This window comes from Theropithecus gelada, chromosome 17 (genome assembly GCF_003255815.1).
Source record: "Theropithecus gelada isolate Dixy chromosome 17, Tgel_1.0, whole genome shotgun sequence".
In the NCBI taxonomy this organism is placed as follows: Eukaryota; Metazoa; Chordata; class Mammalia; order Primates; family Cercopithecidae; genus Theropithecus; species Theropithecus gelada.
Genome location: NC_037685.1, coordinates 16453999 through 16476472, shown reverse-complemented (window position 1 = coordinate 16476472; position 22474 = coordinate 16453999). Strand labels below are relative to the sequence as shown.

The 22474-nt window shown below is 36.3% G+C and overlaps 1 protein-coding gene across 1 annotated transcript in view; it reads left to right on the top strand.

Moving 5' to 3' along the window:
- MYCBP2 (MYC binding protein 2, E3 ubiquitin protein ligase) overlaps positions 1–22474 on the top strand; it is a 282706-nt gene that overhangs the window by 17664 nt on the left and 242568 nt on the right. Inside the window, exons 2-3 of the mRNA XM_025364179.1 lie at positions 12684–12759; positions 20613–20828. Coding sequence (XP_025219964.1) covers positions 12684–12759; positions 20613–20828 — 292 coding nt within the window. The remainder of the gene's footprint in view (positions 1–12683; positions 12760–20612; positions 20829–22474) is intronic.

Below are 22474 nucleotides of genomic sequence, written 5' to 3'. Positions count from 1 at the left end.
TCAGGCTCTAGCCTGTATTTTGAAAAGTCTGCTGCTAGGATTCTCTCAGTCCTGTTCAGATACATTATGTTCAGTATATTCAAAGTCTCCTCGTGAACATACTGTCACTCACAAACTGCCTCTTTTCCTTTAGGCCAGTGAAACCGAAGTCTCAGGTGGGTCCTTGAAGTTGGCAATAAGAAATTATAATGAACCAACACCCACTCACTATACCTCCTTTTTTCAGGAGGCAAGAAGAAGTCACATTTCAGTGGGAAAGTGAGGCAGGACATGGTAGTATTTAGAAATAGTGTTTAATAGTGCTTAAAGGGAAAGAAGGAAAGCAGTAGCTGAAGGAAGGAGACAAATAATTAATTTATCTTTTGGATTAGATACCTGTAGCAGATGTTCTTAGTGTCCTAGCCATATCCCTTTGGCATCCATTTGCATACTGCCTTCTGCAAACATCTATGACTATCTGCCTGAAAAGAAACACACTTGGCCTGTGTGCAGGGCAACTCACACATGCCAGAGAGTTAAATGCCTTCAGAAAAACTTTCCACCAGTGATGGATGGGGAGTTGGTAGATAAATACCTTTGTCTCACCTGCATTGGGATAACTGAGCCATGTTTTCTGCCGTCTACCAGAGTTCTCCACTGGATCAGGCCCTAGTTCCCCATCAGAGTAAATGGCTTCATAATATATCCTTTCTTGACTTCCTTCTTTTCCCTGTTTTACTCTTGTTTTCCCTACTGGTGGTTTTCCTGGGATCACCTCTCAAAATAACTACTGCACTTGAATTCTTGAATTGAGGTCTGCTTCTGGGGAAACCCAAACCAAGGTAGGCATTTGAATTTGGCATGGGAATAATAATAAAAATGTGTTTGGCACTTACTAAATACCAGACATAATGCTAAGTGTGTCATCATCCAGTGGGAGAGGTACTGTTTTCACCCTGTTTCATGGATGAGAGAACTGAGGCACAGAGAGGTTAAAGTAACTGCCAAGATTGCAGTGCTGGTAAATGACAGAGCCTGTATTTGAACCCAAGTCGTTTGTTTCTAAATTCTGTACTCTTAACCTATCTTGACCTAGTAGACTGAAGGAAAAGGGCAGGAACAGTAAAAAAGAGAGAGAGAGAATGGGAATAATTAATAGAGTAAGGCCCTGGGGTGGAGATCATTTCAAGGTGGGTAGAAGAAAAGTAAAGGGAGTGCATTTGTAATTGTGTCTCTGTTTTATCGGTTAAGTAGATGGTTAGATTCTCTGCTCTGAGTTGATGAGTAGGGGAAGGATTTTGAAGTAGCGGGAAAGGTTCTAGATTTTCATGGTAGATGTACCTTGATAGAAAACTTAACTGGCTCTAGACCAGCAGTCTGATGATGTTCAGTAACTCCAATAGCTATTATTGTTTAGGGTTGTTATAGCTTATTGAGCAAGGTTTGTAACTAACTGGCATAGAAGTAAATATAGAACATGAGCAGATAGCTCACATTAGAAGTGGTATATGTAATAAAGCCTTAAGGGACAGGAAAAGGAAGAAAAAGGAGCCAGTAAAGAAGACTGAGAAGGAACCATCATCAGAGATAGAAGGAACACTAAAGTAAGGGTTCTAAAGCTGGTTGGTTGGACAGGGGGCAGGGATGTAAAGAAGTAGGCACTGTTTGGTAGTTATCATATGTGGGAGAATGTGAAGGATAAAGACTGAAGATGGGCAGTTGAATTGGCAACTAGAAAGTTTGCATATTGAGACGTCTCACAGACTTGCATGAGTTTGATAGTAAGGTGTTAAAAAGTTCAACACAGTGAAGCTTTTTTTTTTTTTGAGACAGGGTCTCACTTTGTCATCCAGACTGGAGTGCAGTGGCATGACTGTAGCTCAGTGCAACTCTAACTCCTGAACCGAAGTGATCTTCCCACCTCAGTCATCTGAGTAACTGAGACTACAGGCACATGCTACCATGCCTGGCTTTTTTTTTTTTTTTTTAATAGAGATGGGGTCTTGCTATGTTGCCCAGGCCAGGACTATTTTTTCTTCAAGAAATTTAGTGATGAAGAGGGATAGAGGATTATTTAAACTTTTTTTCCCTTTTGAATGGGAGAATGATAGTAGGCCTGTAAGGTTAGAAACCACAGAAAAGAGCATGAACGGTAAACAAAGAGAGGGATGTGTGGTTGAGCAAAATCTCAAGGATGGTGAATGAAATGGGATCTGGTGTATGAGAGTGAGTGCATACTTGGATAGAGTAAGGGCTGTCTCTTTTGGGATGGGGAAGGAGGAAGTTTCAGATTTGAAAAAGGTCTCAGGGACATATTTTTAGCCTTTTTATCTTTCTGTGAAGAATTCCAATTTTTTTTTCTGATCTCTTTTCTGGATCTTAAATTTTCTATTCAGCTGTGTCCTGTACACTTAAACCCACCTATGGAGTCTGTAATGTCAGTTATTTTTCATGTCTAGTTTGATTTTTTTCAAATGTGCTCAGTTGTTCCCCATCCCCTGCAGATATTTTAGCGGTAGTCTTTTATTTCTTTAAATTTGATGAACATATTCTTGTTACAGTCTTTCAGAAAATCCCACCATCTGAAGTCTATTTGGGTATCTCTCTGTTGCCTTGTTCTGCTGTTCTCACTCAGGGTGCCTTGTATCTCTGTGTGCCTACTTATTTGCTTGCTCTCATTCCTTTTGTAGTTCTCTGAGGCCTGGGATGAATAGATTGTCATTCATGCTATCATTAGAAAGTATTACAGTTTTACAATTGCTTCAAGGCTTGAGTTTCCCTGGCCTACCTAGGCTGTGTTTACTTAGAGTACAAATATGCATGAGGCTGAGTCTATAGCCACAACTTTTCAGAGACTTCTCCCCTCACTCATGCTCCCCTCCACGTTCCCCTACCCTCTTTTTTCTTCTGCTGCTCTGCCCATTGCCAAGGTAGCTTGCTTTATAGTCCTCCTCCCACGTGAAGATTTCTGAATAAGATCAAGAGACTGAAGCTATGTATAAGACATCTATTTGCATCTTTCCCCTAAATCAAGTTGAACTGTTAAAAATCTCTTTCTTATTACTAATTAGCAGGCTAGGTTAAGTAAATAAAAGTTTTCTACTTAGTAGTGAGACAGCTATTCCTCCCTAATTTATTCATTGATGCTTGAACATAAAGGGAGTATCATTACATTAATTACACAGAATGAGTCTGGCTTCTGTGGAAAAGTTTCAGTTTACATAGGGTGCTTCATAGATCGATTTTTAAAAGTTAGTCTTGTATCCAGTGACCTTGATAATTCACTTGTTAATTCTTTATTTGTGGATTATTTTGTATTTTCTATAAATATAATTATCTGCAAATAAAAAAATGCTTTACTTTTAATTTTTAACTATTACGACTTTTAGTTCATTTGCATCACTTACTGACCTTCAGTATTGTGTTAACAGAAGTGGTGATAGTACAAATCCTTGCATTTCCCCCCCCATGCTTAAGTGGAAATATTTAATTTTTCAACATTCAGTATAATTGAATACACTGTTAGAAGTAGGTTTTTTGTAGGTAATCTTATTAGATTAAGTAAAATCTGTTCCTGGTCCATCGAGGAGTTTCATCACTAGTGGTTGTTGAGTTTTAAAAATACTTTTCCTGTTTCTGTTGAAGTAATCATATGTTTTGTTTCTTTTGTTCTCTTATTATATTGAATTATGTTGATTATGTATGTATTCTTTCCATATGTTGTTAGACAAAATTATTTGTAGGTAAATGACTCTCTTTTTTAAAAATAAAAGGGGTAATTCACATACCATAAATTCACCCTTTTAAAGTGTACAACTTACTGCTTTCCAGTATATTCTCAAAGTCATAGAACTAAACATTTTTGTCACTCCATAAATCCCAAAGCTATTAGCAGGCAGTTTCTATTCTCCTTTCTATCAGTTTCTGGCAACTACTACTTCCTGTTTTTATGAATTTGCCTGACTAGACATTACATATAAATGGAATTATACAATTTATGACCTTTTGTTGCTGTTGTTTCTTTCACTTAGCATAATGTTTTCAAGGTTCATCCACCTTGTAGCATGAGTCAGTACTTCAGTTCTTTTTTTTATGGGTAAACAACATTCTCTTATATGGAAGTTCTACACTTTATACATTCATTAGCTGGTGAGCATTTGGGTCGTTTCTACTTTTTGGCTGTGCAGTATTTTTGCTTCTATATTCATAGGAGATACTGGTCTGAAACTTGTATTTTGAAATGTTCTCTTCAAATTTTGATATCAGAGTTATGCTTGTCTTATGAGTTGGGAAATGTTTCTTCTTTTTATATTGTCTGAAAGAGTCTAAGGTTGATAATGTTTGAAAGAACTACTAGTGAATTTTTAAAGTATTTGGAAGAATTCACCAACAAAGCCATCCAAGTCTAGCGTTTTCTTTGTGGACAGGTTTTGATTAGGGATTCAGTTTTTTTTTCCAGTATATAGAAGGCTATTCAGACATTACATTTTTTCCCTTGTTTAATGTTGAGAAGTTATATTTTTTCGAGGAATTTATCCATTTTATTTGTCAAATTTATAGGCAGCATCTATAGTGATGCCTCCTTTCTTATTTCTCATATTGATAATTTGTGCTTTTACTTTTTTCCTGACCATTTTTGCTCTAGGTTTATATTTATTTCATTTTATTTAAAAATATTTGTTATATATTTAATTCACAAATAATTGTGCATATACATGGGGTACAATATATTTTGATACATGTTTACAGTGTGTAATGATCAAATCAAGATAATTAGCATATTTATCACCTCACACATTTATCATTTTGTCATTTCTTTGTCATGAGACCATTCAGAATCCTGTCTTCTAGCTGTTTGAAGTTGTATGATACATTGTTGTTTATGATGGTCACCCTGTGATGCTATATAACACTCAAACTTACTCCTACTTTCTAGGTCTGATTTTGCATCTATTAGCCAACCTCTGGCTACTCTTCAAAAACTCTTCTGCTCTCTACTTTTATGAGATCAACTATTTTAGCTTCCACATATGAGTAAAAACATGCCATATTCATCTTTCTTTGTCTGGCTTCTTTCACTTAAGATAATGTCCTCCAAGCTCATCCACAGTGCTGCAAATGACAGAATTTTACTCTTTTTTTAATCACTAAATAGTATTTCATTGTGTATATATATCACATTTTCTTTATCCATTCATCTGCTTGTGGAAACATAGGTCGATTCCACATCTTGGCTATTGTGAATAGTGTAGCAAGGAAAATGGGAATTCTGATATCTTTTCAACATACAGATTTTTTTCCTTTGTATATATACCCAGTAGTGGAATTGCTGGATCATATGGTAGTTCTGTTTTTAGTTTTTTCAGGAGCCTCCATTTTGTTTTCCACAATGGTTGTACTAATTTACATTCCCATCAACAGTGTATGAGTTCTACTTTCTCCACATCTTCAACAACATTTATTTTTTGTCTTTTCGTTACGTATACTAATCTTTTTAGAGAACCAATTTTTGGCTCTTGATAATCTCTATTGAATGTCTGCTTTCCATTTCATTGGTATCCACTCTTATTTTTATTTCCTTTCTAGTACATATTTTGCATTTAATTTGTGGTTTTCTTTTTAGCTTCTTGAGTTGTGAGTCTAGGTAATTTACTTTCAGTGTTTTTTTCAATATATGCATTTATGTGTATGCAAAAAGCTATGCATTTTGTGGAAGTACTGCTTTAGCATTCTACCAATTTTGTTATGCCATATTGCATTTTCATTTTATGGAAAACACTTTCTGATTTCCATTGTGACTAGTTCTTTGACCCATAGTTTATTTATGAGTCTTGTTTTTTTGATTGCCAAGCATTTGGGAATTTCTTCGTGTTTTTCTTTTTTTTTTTAATTTCTGGTTTAATTTTTCCATGACCAGAGAATTACCTTATGATTCAGTCCTTGGAAATTAGTTTAGACTTGGTCTGTGGTCCAGCATATTATCTGTTTTGGTAAATGTTCTATATGCACTTGAAAAGAATATGCATTCTACTGTTGTTGGATATGTTTCTGTATATATGCCAATTAAGTCAGGTTGATTAATCATGGTTTGTTTGTTGGTTTGTTTTGAGACGGAGTCTTGCTCTGTCGCCCAGGCTGGAGGACAGTGGTGTGATCTTGGTGCACTGCAACTGCCACCTCCCAGGTTCAAGCGATTCTCCTGCCTCAGCCTCCTGAGTAGCTGAGACTACAGGTGCCTGCCACCACGCCTGGCTAATTTTTGTATTTTTAGTAGAGATAGGATTTCACCATGTTGGTCAGGCTCATCTTGAACACCTGACCTTGTGATCCACCTGCCTTGGCCTCCCAAAGTGCTGTGATTACAGGCGTGAGCCCCCGCACCCAGCCGATTAATCATGTTTTCAAATTTTTCTATGTCAGTGCTGTTTTGGTCTGTACTTGTTCTGTCAGTTACAGAGAGGTATGTTAAAATCTGCTCTTTCAATTGTGGATTTGTATTTTCTCATTTTACTTCTGTCAATTTTGCTTTATATATTTTGAAGCTGTGTTACTGGATGCATTCAAATTTAGGATTGTTATGATTTCCTAATGATTTGACCCTTTTGCCATTTAGAAATGCTCTTCTCATTTCTTATAATACTGTTGTCTTAAAAATTACTTTGTGAAATATTAAAATAGCCACACCAACTTTTTTTGGGACACTGGTGGGTGTGCTTGTGATACATCTTTTTCTATCCTTTTAGCATGTATCCTTTAGTTTCAAATTATGATATTACAGTTATTAAAGGAAGACTTTCCTTCAGTATTTCTTGTAATATTGGTCTCTTGACAGTGAATTATGCCAACTTTCATGGATCTAAAAACATCTTTATTTTTGTCTTCATTCTTAAAGGATACTTTTAGAATCCTTTATGTGAATTATGTCAGCTTTCATGGATTTAAAAACATCTTTATTTTTGTCTTCATTCTTAAAAGATACATTCTTAAAGGTTATATGATTCCAGATTGCTTCCCCCAACCTCTAACCCCCATCCCTCCAGTCCACCACCTCCCCTCCCCACCCCCCAGCACTTTTCAACACAAAGAATGGAAACTATCAATTTTATTGTTCCTTTAAGTGTATCTCTTCTCCGGCTGCTGTGAAGGTTTTCTCTTTATGCTTTGCTTTTAGCACTATGACCATGTTGTGCCTAGGTATGCTTTTCTTTGCATTTTCCTGCTTCAAGTTCCCTGAGTTTCTTGAATCTCTCAGTTGATTTCTTTCTTCACTTTTGGGAAATTGTCAGTAATTATCTTGTCATGTATTGCTTTTGTTCCATTCTTTTTTCTCTCTTTCTGGAATTCCAATTATATGAATATGAGACCATTTGACTGTGTCCCACATGTCTCATTCTCTGTTTTGTTTATCCCATTTTTGTTTTTGTGATTGAATTTATTTATTTATTTTTGGCCTGTTTGCAAGTCTGTGAAACCTGTTTTCCTATAATTTACTCTGCTCTTAAAATCATATGAGACGTTCTTAATTTCAGATGTTTGTTTTTCAGTTTCAGAATGTCCGCTTGGTTCTTTTTTTTATAAATTATGTTGAAAATTGCCAATTCTATTATTTTACACACTTTGTTAATCTCTGCTTCTCAGGTACTTGCCTCCTAATGTTAATATCTGGGTTTTCTGTGAGTCTGATTTTCTGGTTTTCTCTTGATTATGTGTCTGCCACATATTTTGCTTCTTTTGATGTCTCTTAATGTGTTTACTTAGTGTCCCCAAACTAGAGTAACGCTGTGTATGAATGAACAGGATTTTCTTTCAGATGATGTGTTTTCTCCCAGAGAGGTTTGCTCTTTGCTGTGTCAGACAGATAGAATGAAGAGTTTGATTATCTCAATCCAGTGAGGGATTACAGAGACCGCTCCCTCCGTCTACTAGGAATCTGTCTTCTTACAGAAGTTTTCTCTTCCCTTTTTACCCAGTCTCTCTCTCTTTTTTTTTTTTTTTTTTTTTGAGATGGAATCTTGCTCTGTAGCCCCGGCTGGAGTGCAGTGGTGCAATCTCGGCTCTTGGCTCACCACAACCTCTGCCTTCCAGGTTCAAGCGATTCTCCTGCCTCAGCCTCCTGAGTTGCTGGGATTACAGGCGTGCACCACCACAACCAGCTAATTTTTTTGCATTTTTAGTAGAGACGGGGTTTCACCATGTTGACCAGGCTGGTCTTGAACTCCTGACCTCAAGTAATCTGCCTGCCTCAGCCTCCCAAAGTGTTGGGATTACAGGCGTGAGCCACCACACCCAGCCTTGACCCAGCCTCTCTATCATCCTTCAGTGCTCCATTTCTGAGGAGATATACCACTGGGAAAGCTGTTTATGTATCTGGAGCTTTTCTAGATTCTAGTCTGTCATTTCACCCCACGTGGACATCTAAAGCACTACTAGTCTCCTGTTTCCTTTATTAGAGTTCCTCTGCGTAAGCCAAACTCAGTCCTTACTCATGCCCAAACTCTGCAATTACCCACGTGGAAGAACAAGCCAGTGGTCTCAGCTGTCTTGGAAGTGCTCTTCCACCTCTGGATTGTTCGTTCTTTTAGTCCTCATTGCTTCCACAGCTTTCTTGTGTTGGTTAGTCTAGCCTTTGAAGCAGGCGCATTGGCCTGCCTCCTATCTAATCACTTACTTTAGGGAAGTGGAAGTCCAAAGTTTATCTTTATAAAAAGAAAAGGCAGATAATTTTAGGCGTGCTTATTTTTATAAGCGTGGTGATGTTTTGAATAGTTTTATCTGTGCTGCATACTCATAGCTATAAAGCATTTTTTTCCTTTCTGATATGGGCGTGTTTATCAAAATATGCCCCAGATCTGGGGTGAGCAAACAATGACCCACAGACCAATGAGGCCCAATTCTTGTTTTTATGTAGCCTGTGAGCTAAAAATGGTTTTTACATTTTTAAAAGGTTGAAATGAAAATAAAAAAGGAAGAGAATGTTTTGTGAGCATTTTGTGAAATTCGGAAGTTTTATTGTAATATATGCACACTCCTGTCTTTATGTGCTGCCAATGGCTGCTTTCATGCTGTAACCATTGAGTAGTTGCAGCAGAGATCTTGTGACTCACAAAGTGTAAAATATTTGCTATCTGGCCCTTTGCAGAAAATAATTTCCCTATTCCTGCTTTAGATCACAGCCTCAGGAATTTTTTATTTCTTTTTACTAAGGGAAATTAAGCAAAAGATTGAAACCATTTTATTTCAGAAGTTCTGTAAATTTGGATTTATTAAAATCTTAGCATTTTACCGGATTTAGAAGGAACCTCAGTCTCCTTCATCTCTTTATTTTGCAAATGAAGAAGCAGATTTGAGTGAAAGAGGTTTTAAAATTATGACTCTTATTTTTGGTATAAAGTATACTCAGTAATAAGCTGATAGAGAAACTGTTGATCTATATCACTGAACAATTTGCAAAATTCGTTTGTTCTTATATTGCAGAAGTATTTGGTTTCTCTTAAACAGCGAAGCTCTTAAGAAAATCTTTTTGGAATTTTTAAAGTAAATATTTTAAAATAAATATTTAAGGCATGTTAATAGCCTTTCCCTTTTATTGTCAACCACAATTCTTTCAAATCTCATGGATATGAAGTTATTTTTGTGAGAAGACTAAAAGTCTTACAGGACCAATTCCAGACATTCTTCATTAAGCTTCGATTGATTTAGAATATCAAGCCCTAAATCATCAGAAATTTCAAGGGAAATTGTAAATGTGTAAGACTGGTTTTTAGAGTTTCTCTTTTATATTTCTGTCCTCAGATATTGTGAAAGGTTTAAGCTTAGTTCTCAAATATAGAGATATAGTGGTGTGTTATATTACTAGCAAATGGCATTTTTAAATTTTCCAATGTTGAATACAAATTTCATTTGTATAATTTTCAACTTATTACTGGCTCTTTTAGAAAACCTCTACCTCTACCTCTACCTCTACAAACCAAATCAGCAGCAACAAAAAAAAAAAACACAGTAAAAGTAATTTATAATTAATTTGGGAATAGCTAATTCTTGGATGGTCTGTACTTAAGAATTGATGGGTTCAGATTCATTAGAATTGTTACAACCAATTAAATGCCATCATGCATAGAAAGAAGTATTTTAGGAATGTACGTAAAGTCATTTGAACTTTAAAGAAGTTCCATTAGATAAAACAGACACAAAAATTGGTCTCTAATTGAGAAAATTTAAGTCAGTTATAACTAGTCTTTAGGAAATCTATCTGAATTTGGATTTATATATTCTACTTCTCTGAAAATTGGTTTGGGATAAATTTTGATGCTTTTATAAGTTATATAGAAGGGGCTAACCTCTTAGTAGTTATGTATTCCTGTTGCTCAAATACCTGATTTCACTTAGGTAATCTTTAATATAAAGAAAAGTTGGTTTCCTAAATAGTATGAAGAATACTTATTGTGTTTTATTTGTTTATTTGTTCATCTGATATTTATTGGCCATCCATGATGTTTCACATTGATGCAGGTGCTGAAAGTACACAGTTGAAATAGACATTCGTCATGCCCTCATAATGCTAGTAGTTTAGTAGATTCTATAAGCAGGTATATGCATTTATGTTTAGCATTTGGCACTGTTAATCTTTCTCTTTCTCTTTACTTTTATGGCATACTATCTTGTGAAAATCTCATCCACATACATAGTTTCCATGACCTCCTTTGTACTGAAGTCTGTGCAAAATAATCCCATGGATAGCTCCTTAGTGGGCCTTTCTGGCTAGATACGCTTTAAATGCACTCATGTATCCATTCCATAGATGTAGATACCTTATTTTAATCTCTGAGTAAGGTATGTAGCTGTAGCTCTCAACTTCCTCATTTATCTTCTTCCTCACTCTTTCTCTTATACTTTCTCTTTCTCTTAAAATACTTGTTGAGTACTATATCCCAGGAACTTTTCTGGACACAGGCTAGAGTAGTGAACAAGAAAGACAGAGCCTCTGCACTGTTGGAGCTTATAGCTTGGCGAGGAAACAATACATTAAACAGTTCCATACATAATTACAGTTATTGACTATACAATGAAACATAAGTATACGATGAACTGAGAGTGTATATTAGGGAAACTCATCCAGTGTGGGGAGTTAGACTTAAGTGACACTTATGCTGAGACCTCGAAGATAAGTAGTGGTTAGCAGGAGAAGATGTGGTAGAGAATTTCAGGAAGAGGGAAAACCTTTGTGAAAGTTGTGATGAAGCTTAACAGGTTCAGACAACTGAAAGAATATCCTTCTTGCTGGAGTATGATGAACCAGGTGGAAAAGAATGCAAAATGAGGCAGGATAGATGGGTGGAGGTCAGTTATTGGAAGAGGATCTTTTAAACGATGTTGGTGCTTTTGGACTTTATCTTAATTGAGAAGATACTGATTTTTAAGCTGGGGAATTATCCACTCAGGTTTGTGTCTTTAAAAGTTCAGTTAGGTTCCTATGTGAAGAATGGATTGAAGGGTATGGATGTGCAGAAATGAGTTAAGCTTTTGCAGTGGTCCAGGTAAGAGGTGGTGGTAACCTAGCTTATTAGCATTGCAGCAGTAAAGATGGTGTGGACAGATTCAAGAACTGTTCATGAGATATAATTGACCAGATTTTGTGATTATTTTGATTTCAAGAGTGAAACTGAAGGAAATGTCAAGGGTAACGTTTTCATCTGCCTGTTACTCTTATCTATTTGTTGACATTTTGGTATTTTGAAGTTAAACATCTTCAAAATCAAATCCATTACTTTTTTTCCAGCAGACTAACTCTTCCTTCTGACTTCTCAATTTTTATGAATGACATTGTCTACCTCCAGGTGACCTAGGCTTAAAACTTTTCTATTTTGTCACTGCTGTCACTAAATTAGTTACCAAATCTTAAGGACTTGACCTCTTCAGCATCTGGAACAACCTCCTCCCCTTTGCTCTCCCCTGATTCCCTCTTTGATCACCAAACTGTGCTTTCCATTCAAGTCTCTGAGCTCCTTGAGGACAAGAACTGTCTTTTTCATTTTGTGTCTTTACTACCTAGTATCTCAGCATGGTGAACATAAAACATATTAAGTGAAATGAAAATAAAATGTTTTCCTTGCTTCTTGTTTCTTGCATCATAATTCTTATTCTTTATCACGTATTTTTTTTCTGTTTCTCAAAGTTATTCAGGGGCTTCCTTATGCTTAAAGAATAATTTGGTCTTAGGGCCATGAGATAATGAATGTATCCAGATTGGTTGCTGGATACATAAAGTATATGAGTTGGGAATTTTGCTATAGTAGTTTAGTAAAAAGTGGCTTTTAAGTCTCTCTGCACTATAGCCCTCACTACCAAAAAGAGCAGATTTTTTTCTTGGAAACATTACTGATATTTGTAAACATCCCCACTATGGATAAAGTGTAAAATACTTCATTTAATGCCTTTTTAATGTTTTAAGTTTATATATGTTTTTGCAGAATTCAAATTTTTATTATCATTTAATGTATATTGCTTAGCTGCCCCATGTTATCTTCTCAATAGCTACTTTATATGTTAGTATCTTATATGTGTATGTAAAGTATATTGTTTCACATAAAGAAAGTTTGCAAGAAAAAGATCCAAATGTCTCTTTTGGAAATACGCATTTTTGATAGCTTTGTATGTCCTAATATGAACATTCATATTTTTTTTTCCATTTTTCTTTTAATTTTTAGGAATAAGAAAATATTAAATAAGAAGAAATTGAAAAGAAAACAGAAGAGCAAATCAAAAGTGAAGACAAGAAGCAAGGTAAAGCTGTTGGTAATTTATAAGGAATAGGACTGTTTCATATGGTGATTTGAATAAAAATGCCAAGATTTAAAAATATAAGTATAATTAGCAAACCATTTTGTTTGTATGTGCTGAAGTAATTTTGTAAAAGCCCTTTATGATTTGGTTCCTCTTTTAGTTTCATCTTTCTTTTGGGTGTTTCTTTTCTTTCTTGCTTTTTTTTTTTTTTTGAAACAAGGTCTTTTCTGTCACCCAGGCTGGAGTGCAGTAGTTTCCTGGGCTCAAGTGATCCTTCTGTCTCAGCCTCCTGAGTAGCTGGGACTACAAGTAAATGTCACCACACCCAGCTAATTGTTAAATTTTTTGTAGAGACAGGATCTCATGGTATTGGCCAGGCTTGTCTCGAACTCATAGGCTCAATTCTCTCTCCTCAGCCTCCCGAAGTACTGGGATTGCTGGCGTGAGCCACTGTGCCCAGCCTATTTTTGGGGGGTTTCTTGACCAGTAGCCTGGAAGTTAATATCTGAATGTTGAAAATTATTTATTATTTATTCTTAATATCTTTGATCAGTCCTTTGGGGGAACATATCCACTTCTGTTCTCTTTTTTCAATCTGACTACAGGTACTAGAAACTTAAGTAAAATTAGCTTGTAAACCGGGACTTGGGTTTGGGTTTGTCATATGCCTTTCTTGACAGAAATTAGGGAAACTTGGTGTGTCCATATTGTTCTGAGCCTCTTTTGACTGTTGATAGCTGTACAAAAGAAAAGGCAATATGGAATATTTGAATTAGGTGAGAGCTTAGAAACCAAGAATCTATTTTCACATAATGCAGAGATCTCTATAAAATCCATCTTTTTTATACTAAACGTTTTCAGTGACCAGAGCACTTTATGTAATAGTCTCTTTTCTATTGAACATCTAGACAGAAGGAAGAGGAGAGTCATAACTGTGATTCCTGAACAGCTTCACTTTGAGTTAAAGAAACAATAGATTTGCTGGGCCTGTATATCAACTGTAGAGGCAATTGTTTCCTACACTTTTAAGTTAGTGTTCTTGCTATTGTAACTGAGAGAAATCTACTTCAAAGTAGCAAACCCAAAATAAAATGAAAGGTTGGGGGATGGTATTTATTTGGTGGCTCTATCTTGAGACACAGCTGGATCCAGGGATGAAATAATATCATCAGCCAGCCACAGTGTCTCATGCCTGTAATCCCAGCACTTTGGGAGGCCGAGGCTGGCAGATTATGAGGTCAAGAGGTTGAGACCATCCTGGCCAACATGGTGAAACCCTGTCTCTACGAAAAATACAAAAATTTGCTGGACGTGGTGGCATGTGCCTGTAGTCCCATCTACCCAGGAGGCTGAGGCAGGAGAATTGCTTGAAACTGGGTGGCGGAGGTTGCAGTGAGTTGAGAGCGCACCACTGCACTCCAGCCTGGTGACAGAGTAAGACTCTGTCTCAAAATAAATAAATAAAATCATCGAACCCGTATTTTCAGCTCTTACTTCTGCCTTCCTCTGTGTGTGGACTTATTACCTGTGACTGAGGACTGAGGCTGCCAGCAGCTCCAACTCCATTTGCTCTGAGCAAGAGGCAATCTGTTCTACTAGTCATAGCAGAAAGTCTTGGGTAGGATTTTCGGTTTACCTGCATCATTTGCTTTGACCACGGAGACATGGGATACTTTGGTTAGACTGAGTTGTATTTTTAACCCGGAGATGGGCAGTGGGTGAGCACCCTGGTGTATAGGCCACATGGAATGAGGGAGGAATAGTTACCTAAGGGAAGTGTTGCTGGGCGGGCAGAAAAATAATGTCTGTTCACTGTATCCCTTCTCATTACTTCTGCTTCTGGGATAGAGAAGGGAAGTGGAATGCATTCTCAATGTACAGAAAACCTCTAACAAATACAGTCATTCAGATTTCCAACCTCTGTCCCTTTTCAACTTTTTGGTGCTATGTGCAAATCAGAGTATGGGAATTTTGAGTATCTTTGAAGTTTTTCTAAGGTTTCATTTGGTGATTTCCTGAAGTGGTGGCATATGATATCCAGGAAGAGATGAGGAGAAGTCAAGATCTTTTGTCCCTTTCAATTCGGCCTCCAACTAGCTTTGTGCCCTTAGCAATTCAGTTTTTTTCCTCTTGCCCTCAGTATTTATATATCTTCTTTTTAAGAGTAGTTTGAGATAACAGTGATATAAATAAGTTCATTAATTTGTTCCTCAAACATTAATTGCGTGCTGAGTATGTGCAGGCATTATACTGGATGTTTGGGATACAAAGATGAGTAAGAGGCATTTTTTGCTCATGGAAAGAATATAAAGTAGTAAAATGGTGTTGTTAGTCTCCTTGACCTGTATTACTTTTTCCAGATTATTTTTCATCTACTCTGTTTTTGAAAGTTATTTTCAAAATGCCATTTAGCTGGCATTTTATCTACTTTATATCTACTTTATGTATTACATATACATAGATGTTACATCTACTTTATATCCTTTATGGCTATCAACCCCTCTATTTCTCCTCATCCCATCCATCAGTCATCTCCTTTATTTAATTTCCATCTTACCCAGATTAGATACCACAGTCTTTCTTTTTAGAAAAACTCTTACTTAATCTGCAACAAATTACACAAACTTGGTGGTTTAAAATAACACTAGTTATCTTACAGTTCTGGAAATCTGAAGTCCAAAATGGATCTCACTGAGCTAAAATCAAGGTGTCAGCAAGGCCGTATTCCTTCTGGAGGCTCTAGGAGGGAATCTGTTTTTTTGCCTTTCCAGTTTCTATAATAGAGGCTGCTCAAATGTCTTGGGTTGTGGCCCTATTCCATCTTCAAAGCCAGTGGTGGTTGGTTGAGTTTTCTCATGCGGCATCACTGATAGTTTTCTGTTGTTTTATCTCTTCCTCTCACTGTCCAGCCTTCCTCTTTCACTTGTAAGGACCCTTGTGATTACATTGGCCTATCCAGATAATCTGTGCATTTCAAAATCTTTAGTTTAATCACATATACAGCGTCCCTTTTGCCATGTAAGGTAACATTCACTTGGGTTTTGGGGAATTAGGGTGTAGATGTTTTTGGAGGCTATTATTTACCTACCATATCTCACTTGTATGTTTTTGCATTAATCTGACAAAACTCAATCTTGTATGAATCCAGTTATTTTGTCCCTCCCTTAAGGTGAGTTTCATGTGCTGCCAAAGAGAGTTATACAAGAGTTAATTGATAACAATACACATTCATGATCATCAATCTCAAGTATACCATAGCCAGACTATCTTACTATTTTTTCTGGTCAAATAGTTCTCTTTTCTTCTGTGATTATTTCAGACCTTTGCCATGCTCCTCAAACCTCTGATAAATTCTACCCTCCAGCATATGACTTCACTTTCTTACAGGAGAAATCAAATTCATTAGTCAGAAAACTTCCTCAACTTCCTGATCCCAAATGTGTCTGTCTTCTCAGTAGCTGAGCCTGACATAGAGATTTGAAGTTTGCAATTCAGTGAGTTTTGGAAGTTAACATTCATGCATAGAAGCACTACTGCAGTCAAAGTTCAGAACACTTCCATCATCTCCAGGGATTTTCTTTTTATTTTTTGAGATGGAGTCTCACTCTGTTTTCCAGGCTGGAGTGCAGTGGTGTGTGATCTTAGCTCACTGCAGCTTCTACCTCCTGGGTTCAAGCAATTTCCCCACCTCAGCCTCCTGAGTAGCTGGGATTATAGGCACCAGCCACCATGTCCAGCTAATTTTTGTATTTTTAGTAGAGACAGGATTTCGCCATGTTGGCCAGGCTGGTCTCAAACTCCTGACCTCAGGTGATCCACCCGCGTTGGCCTCCCAAAGTGTTGGGGTTACAGGCATGAGCCACCGCGCCTGACCGGTTTTCTTATCCTCTGCTGATTCTATCCCTCCCTATAACCCTGGCTCTAGACAACCACAGATATATTTTCTGTCACTGTAGATTAGTTTTCATTTTCTAGAACTTCGTATAAATGTGATCATATTGTGAGTACTCTTTTTTTAAAAAATCTGGTGTCTTTCCCTCAGCATAATTTGTGTTTATGTTGTTGTATATCAGTAATTCATTCCATTTTTTTGCTGATTTTATATACCTATATATGCACGTGTGTGTGTGTGTGTGTGTGTGTGTTCATTTTTCTTGGGTGCATACTAGGGAGTGGAATGGTTAAGTGGTTTTTCCTTTGATTTGCCAGAAGGACTCATAAGTCTCATAAGCAGTTTATACTCATGGCTAAGATTTATTACAACAAGGGATGCAGAGCAAGCACAAGAAAAAGATATGTGTTTGTGATGTATAGGGAATTATGGCATAGGCTTCCTAGTTCTTTGTTGACTGAGCATACAAGACATGTTTTCTCTCTGACAGTGAACTGCAGAGAAATGTGTGTATTGTTTTTGCTCAGGTGAATTTTAGAATTCAAGACTTTTTGTGGGTTTGGTCACATAGACATATCTTGTTAGTCAGCCACAATAAGTGAAACTCAGGTACACATCGTAAAGCTTGATGTTTGTACATGCAGAGCAGTCTGATAGGCCAGGAGACATGGTCCATTGCTCCATGTGTTCATAACAAAATCATCAATCACTACCACAAAGAAAACTCTAAACATCCACATTCCCGAAGGTTGGCCAAGGGTCAATCATGGTTTCCTTTGGGAAATATAAGCAGTAAGCCATCATGCCTGTGGCATTAACTTTTTCCTCAGTGTTGGCACAGTAAATGTACGTTTAGCTTTTTAAGAAACCAGAAAACTCTTTTCCAAAGTGGTTGTTCCAATCTGTAGTCCCACCAGTAGTATATGACCAATCTAGTTGCTTCACATCTTTGAAACACATGGTATTAGCTTTTTAAATTTTAGTCAGTCTACTGAGTAGGGGTTTCCCATTGTGATTTTAGCTTGCTTTTCTCTAATGGCTAATAATGTGAAATCTTTTCATGTACCTTTTGCCATTCTTATTTTTTTGATGTGAAATGTCTGTTCAGATCTTGCCTCCTTATTTTTGTAATTGTCTTCTTATTACTGAATTGCCAGAGTTTCTCATATATTCTAAATACAAGTCTTTTGTCAGATGTCTGCATTCCAAATACATTTCTCCTATTCTGTGGCTTGTGTTTGGGGGAAGAATTGCCATTTTAATGATGTTGAATTTTCCAATCCATGAACATGGTATATATCTCCATTTATTTAAGTCTTTAAATTTCACTCAGCAACACTTTTTTGTTTTCAGTGTGTAGGGCTTACACTTATTTTATTACTTTTATTTACAATTATTTTATATTTTTGATGTTATTGTAAATGCAGTTATTTTTGAAAATTTATTTTGCTTTGAGACGATTTCAGTATGAATGCGGTGTGTATGTGTTCGTGTGCACGTAAGTCTGTGTAATTTTATCACATGTGTAGGTCCATGTGACTCTTACCACAGTCTGGATATACAGCAGTTCCATCACAAGAATTCTCTGTGATATCCTTTATAACCTTTATAGTATCTTCCTTCCTCATCCTCTTCTTAGCTTCTGGCAACCACTGATCTGTTTAGCATTTATAATTTTACCATTTTAAGAATCTTATCCAGTGGAATTGTGTAGTATGTAATCATTTAACGATTGGCGCTTTTTTCCCCCACTCGGCAAAATGTCTTTGAGATTCACACACGTTGTTGTATATTGTTTGTTCCTTGCTGAGTAAGCATTTCATGGTATGGCTGTACCATAGTTTGTTTAACCATTTACCCATTAAAGGATATCTCGGTCGTTTCTAGCTTTTGACTATTTTAAAAGAAAGCTGTTACGAACATTCATATACTGGTTTTTGTGTGAACATAAGTTTTTATTTCTCTGGTGTAAATGTCCAAGAGCATAATTGCTGGATTATATGGTAAGCACATATTTAGTTTTGTAGGAAATTGCTGTACTTTCTTCCAGGGTGGCTATACCATTTTACATGACCATCAACAACGTATAAGTTTCTCCTCATCCCCATCAGCATTTGGTGTTGTCACTATTTATTTTAGCCATTCTGATAGGTGTGTACTGTATCTCATTTTAATTTGCATTTCCTGGTAACTAATGATGTTGAAATTCTTTTCATATGCTTATTTGCCCTTTGTATATCTTCTATATTGATGTGTTTATTCCTATCTTTTGCACATTTTCTAATTAGATTCCTTGTTTGTTTTTACTGTTGACTTTTGAGAATTCTTTATATATTCTGAATACTCATCTTTTGTTGGATATGTGGTTTGCAGATATTTTCTCCCAGTCTGTGACTTCAATGCTATTATTTTTGAAATTACATTTTTCATTTGTTCATTCCTAGTATGTGGATATACTACTCTTTTTATATAGTAATCTTATATCCTGATTTTGTTAAATCTGCATACTATTTCTGGTAGCTTTTTTGCAGATTCCTTAAGATTCTTTACATGTTTTTTTTACAAGTAAAAACATTTCTTTTTTAGAAAATACTTCTTCTTGCCTTTTTCCCTTGGCTGCATAGGATATTTTCCTTGTACTAGGTAGGATATCCAGTACAATGTTGATGAGTTGCTGAGAGTAGACCTATTTGCCTGGATCACAATCTTAGAGGGAAAGCATTCAGTCTGTTACCACTTTAGCTGTGGTTATTTTGTAGGTACCCTTTATCAAGTTGAGAAAATTTCCTTCTATTCCTAACTTATACATTTTTTTTTCTGTCATGAATCAATACTGGATTTTTTGTCAAATGATTTTTCTGTGTTTGTTGGCAGTATAATATATTTTTTCTCTGTAGTGACAGTGATTACTTTTCCAGTGTTGCACCAACATTGTCCCTGGATTGAACCTCAGTTGGTCATAATATATTACTTTTTTATATATTGTTGGATTTGAATAGCTAATATTTGTAATATCTCTGGATATTTGGATAAGAGATGTTTGTAATATCTCTTATGCATATACTCATAAGTTATATGCCATGCCAGTTTAACTTTGATATATTTCTTATTTAACAAGAGTATTTTGTTTTGTTTTTTTCCAATTCTTTATGGAAGAAGAGTTGAATTTTTGGGACCAAGTTTTTTTGGTACTTGTGGTATCATTTTGTTTATCTTAGATACTTCCTAGACATAGTTTAATTATTGGAACTTGAATTTCTAAAATATCTTAAAACAGCTTTTTATATTTATAATGTAAATGTTGATCTTGAAATTGTAGTTGCTGTCTGATGAATAAAATATTGGGCATAAAAGAGAAACTGTTTAGTCTTAACAAATTACCAAGCACATGATTTTTAGCCTTTATCAATACTGATAGATGAGAGAGAGCTTAGGGAAGCATCTACAGTTTACTTGGCATTACTGTTACTTGAATGAGAATGAAATCGGTTGATGAAAATTAAGTTTTTTGGGGGGAGACCCTCATTTCTGTGTAAACTTCTATATGTACTTATAAAAGTATTCAAAATGCAATCTAATGTTTGTAGTAGGTCACTGAGACTCTACAGTATATCTGGTGTCTCTTAGGAAGGCATCAAATGAACTTCTTTGATCCAGAACTCTAGCAGTTAAGCTTTGTTGAGTCTATTCCTGTCATGACGATAAGAGAATATTTCTAGGTTTTTTGCCCATCCCTTTCAAGTGCTTATCAGATTGGTTGGTTATTGCTACATTACTCAAAAAATAGTGAGGTATAGAAAAGGGGACTAGAACTTGGGTCCATAGACTTAGACTGTCTCTGCTGTGTCATATAAGGTGTCTTCTGCAAGTCAGTTAGCCTGTCTAATCTTTACTTTTATTTAAAATGGGACTTGATGATAGAAAAGAGTGTGAAATGGAAATACTCTGTTTTGTATTTCAGTCTGAAAACTTGGAGAATACAGTAATCATACCAGATATCAAACTACATAGCAATCCTTCTGCTTTCAATATTTACTGTAATGTACGCCATTGCGTTCTGGAATGGCAGAAAAAGGAAATATCGTTGGCAGCTGCATCTAAGAACTCTGTGCAGAGTGGAGAATCAGATAGTGATGAAGAAGAGGAATCCAAAGAGCCCCCTATCAAGCTTCCAAAGGTAAGCCACTGAGTTCTATTAATATTTAGATGTATAACCTGCAGGTGTTCTGGCTGTAATGCATATATATGCATTGTTAAAATACCTTGCTTTATGTAAAATTACATGCTAAAGATAACATGGCTTATGGGCAAAAATAGATTTGGAGCAGAAAAGGAACACTCTGCAACTTTATATCTAAGGTGCTAACAAAGTCAATAATTGATAATTCACTGGAAAGCGCAGGAAGGGAGATGAGTGGATTGGAGTCTGTTACAGGGGCAATTAAAAAATGTACAAAAGCAGTAGGCTGGAAATGCTGGTATAGAGGCATGGAACCATGGCAGATGGAAGTAGAGCTCTGAGCCAGTGGGCTGAGAGTAAGGTGGACACAAGAAAAAGCCAAGAGCCCTGGAAAGCGGGGAGGTGCTCCTCACCTGGGATGCAGGTATGCAGTTTTATTTCTCTTGAAATAGAACTACAAAGCCTCTCAGCTGTGTGGTAGCTAGGCTGAGAGCCTTTTCCTTTCTGCCTAAGCTTATAATTGTACTCTTGATATTGTGGCTTCCCTTGATTAGGGGAAAAAAAAAAATCACATATGAACCAACTTAACTTTTGCATTATTCTGATATTACTCCCTTATTTACCAGGAGCATATAAGCTAGTTGGTATTTCTACAATAGAATCATGTATTGTAGGCCGGGCGCAGTGGCTCACACCTGTAATACCAGCACTTTGGGAGGCCGAGGTGGGTGGGTCACCTGAGGTCAGGAGTTTGAGAACAGCATGGCCAACATGGTGAAACCCTGTCTCTACTAAAAATACAAAAATTAGCCTGGTGTTGTGGCGGGCGCCTGTAATCCCAGCTACTCAGAGGCTGAGGCAGGAAAATTACTTGAACCCAGGAGGCGGAGGTTGCAGTGAGCTGAGATCATGCCATTGCACTCCAGCCTGGGTGACAAAGTGAGACTGTCTCAAAAAAAAAAAAAAAAGATACCTGTGTTTCTTTTTGTACTCTGTTCTGTTTAAGTATTGGTATATTTAAGACTGGAAGGTTATTTTATGTATTTAATATATTTTTTTCTATATAGTAGGTATAGTTAATATTTATAACAAAAGAATAGGTGAAAATATAGACATTTTTAAATGGTGCCTTTATATGACTTATGCATGTTGCTTTTTTTCTAAACAGAGATACTCAAAATGATTTTATAATTATAAGTGATTTATGTACTATTGCCTTTTTACTAAACTGATAACCTTAAAATTATGCCTTGAAAACTTATACATTTCCACAAGGGATTGTGTAAATATTTTTTATGACTTGGAAATAGCAGCATAAATGGAACCTGGTCTGAGTTCTTTTGCACATTTTATGGTGGCTGTTCCTAAGTATACCACCATCCTTAATCATATTGTCAGGTTCTTCTCACCTTATTCTTGGCACATGGCTTGCTTCATATTTCGTAGAGTAATAAAGGTTTTGTCCATTTACTCAGCTTCTTGATCAGCCATCTTCACATGTCCTTTTTGCCTCCTGTTTTAGAGTTGAGACCCTTTTCTTAATTTCTTATTTCCTTTGTCTGCAACATCCTAATTGCTACTCTAATAGCCCCTTCCTTCCTTCCTTCCTTCCTTCCTTCCTTCCTTCCTTCCTTCCTTCCTTC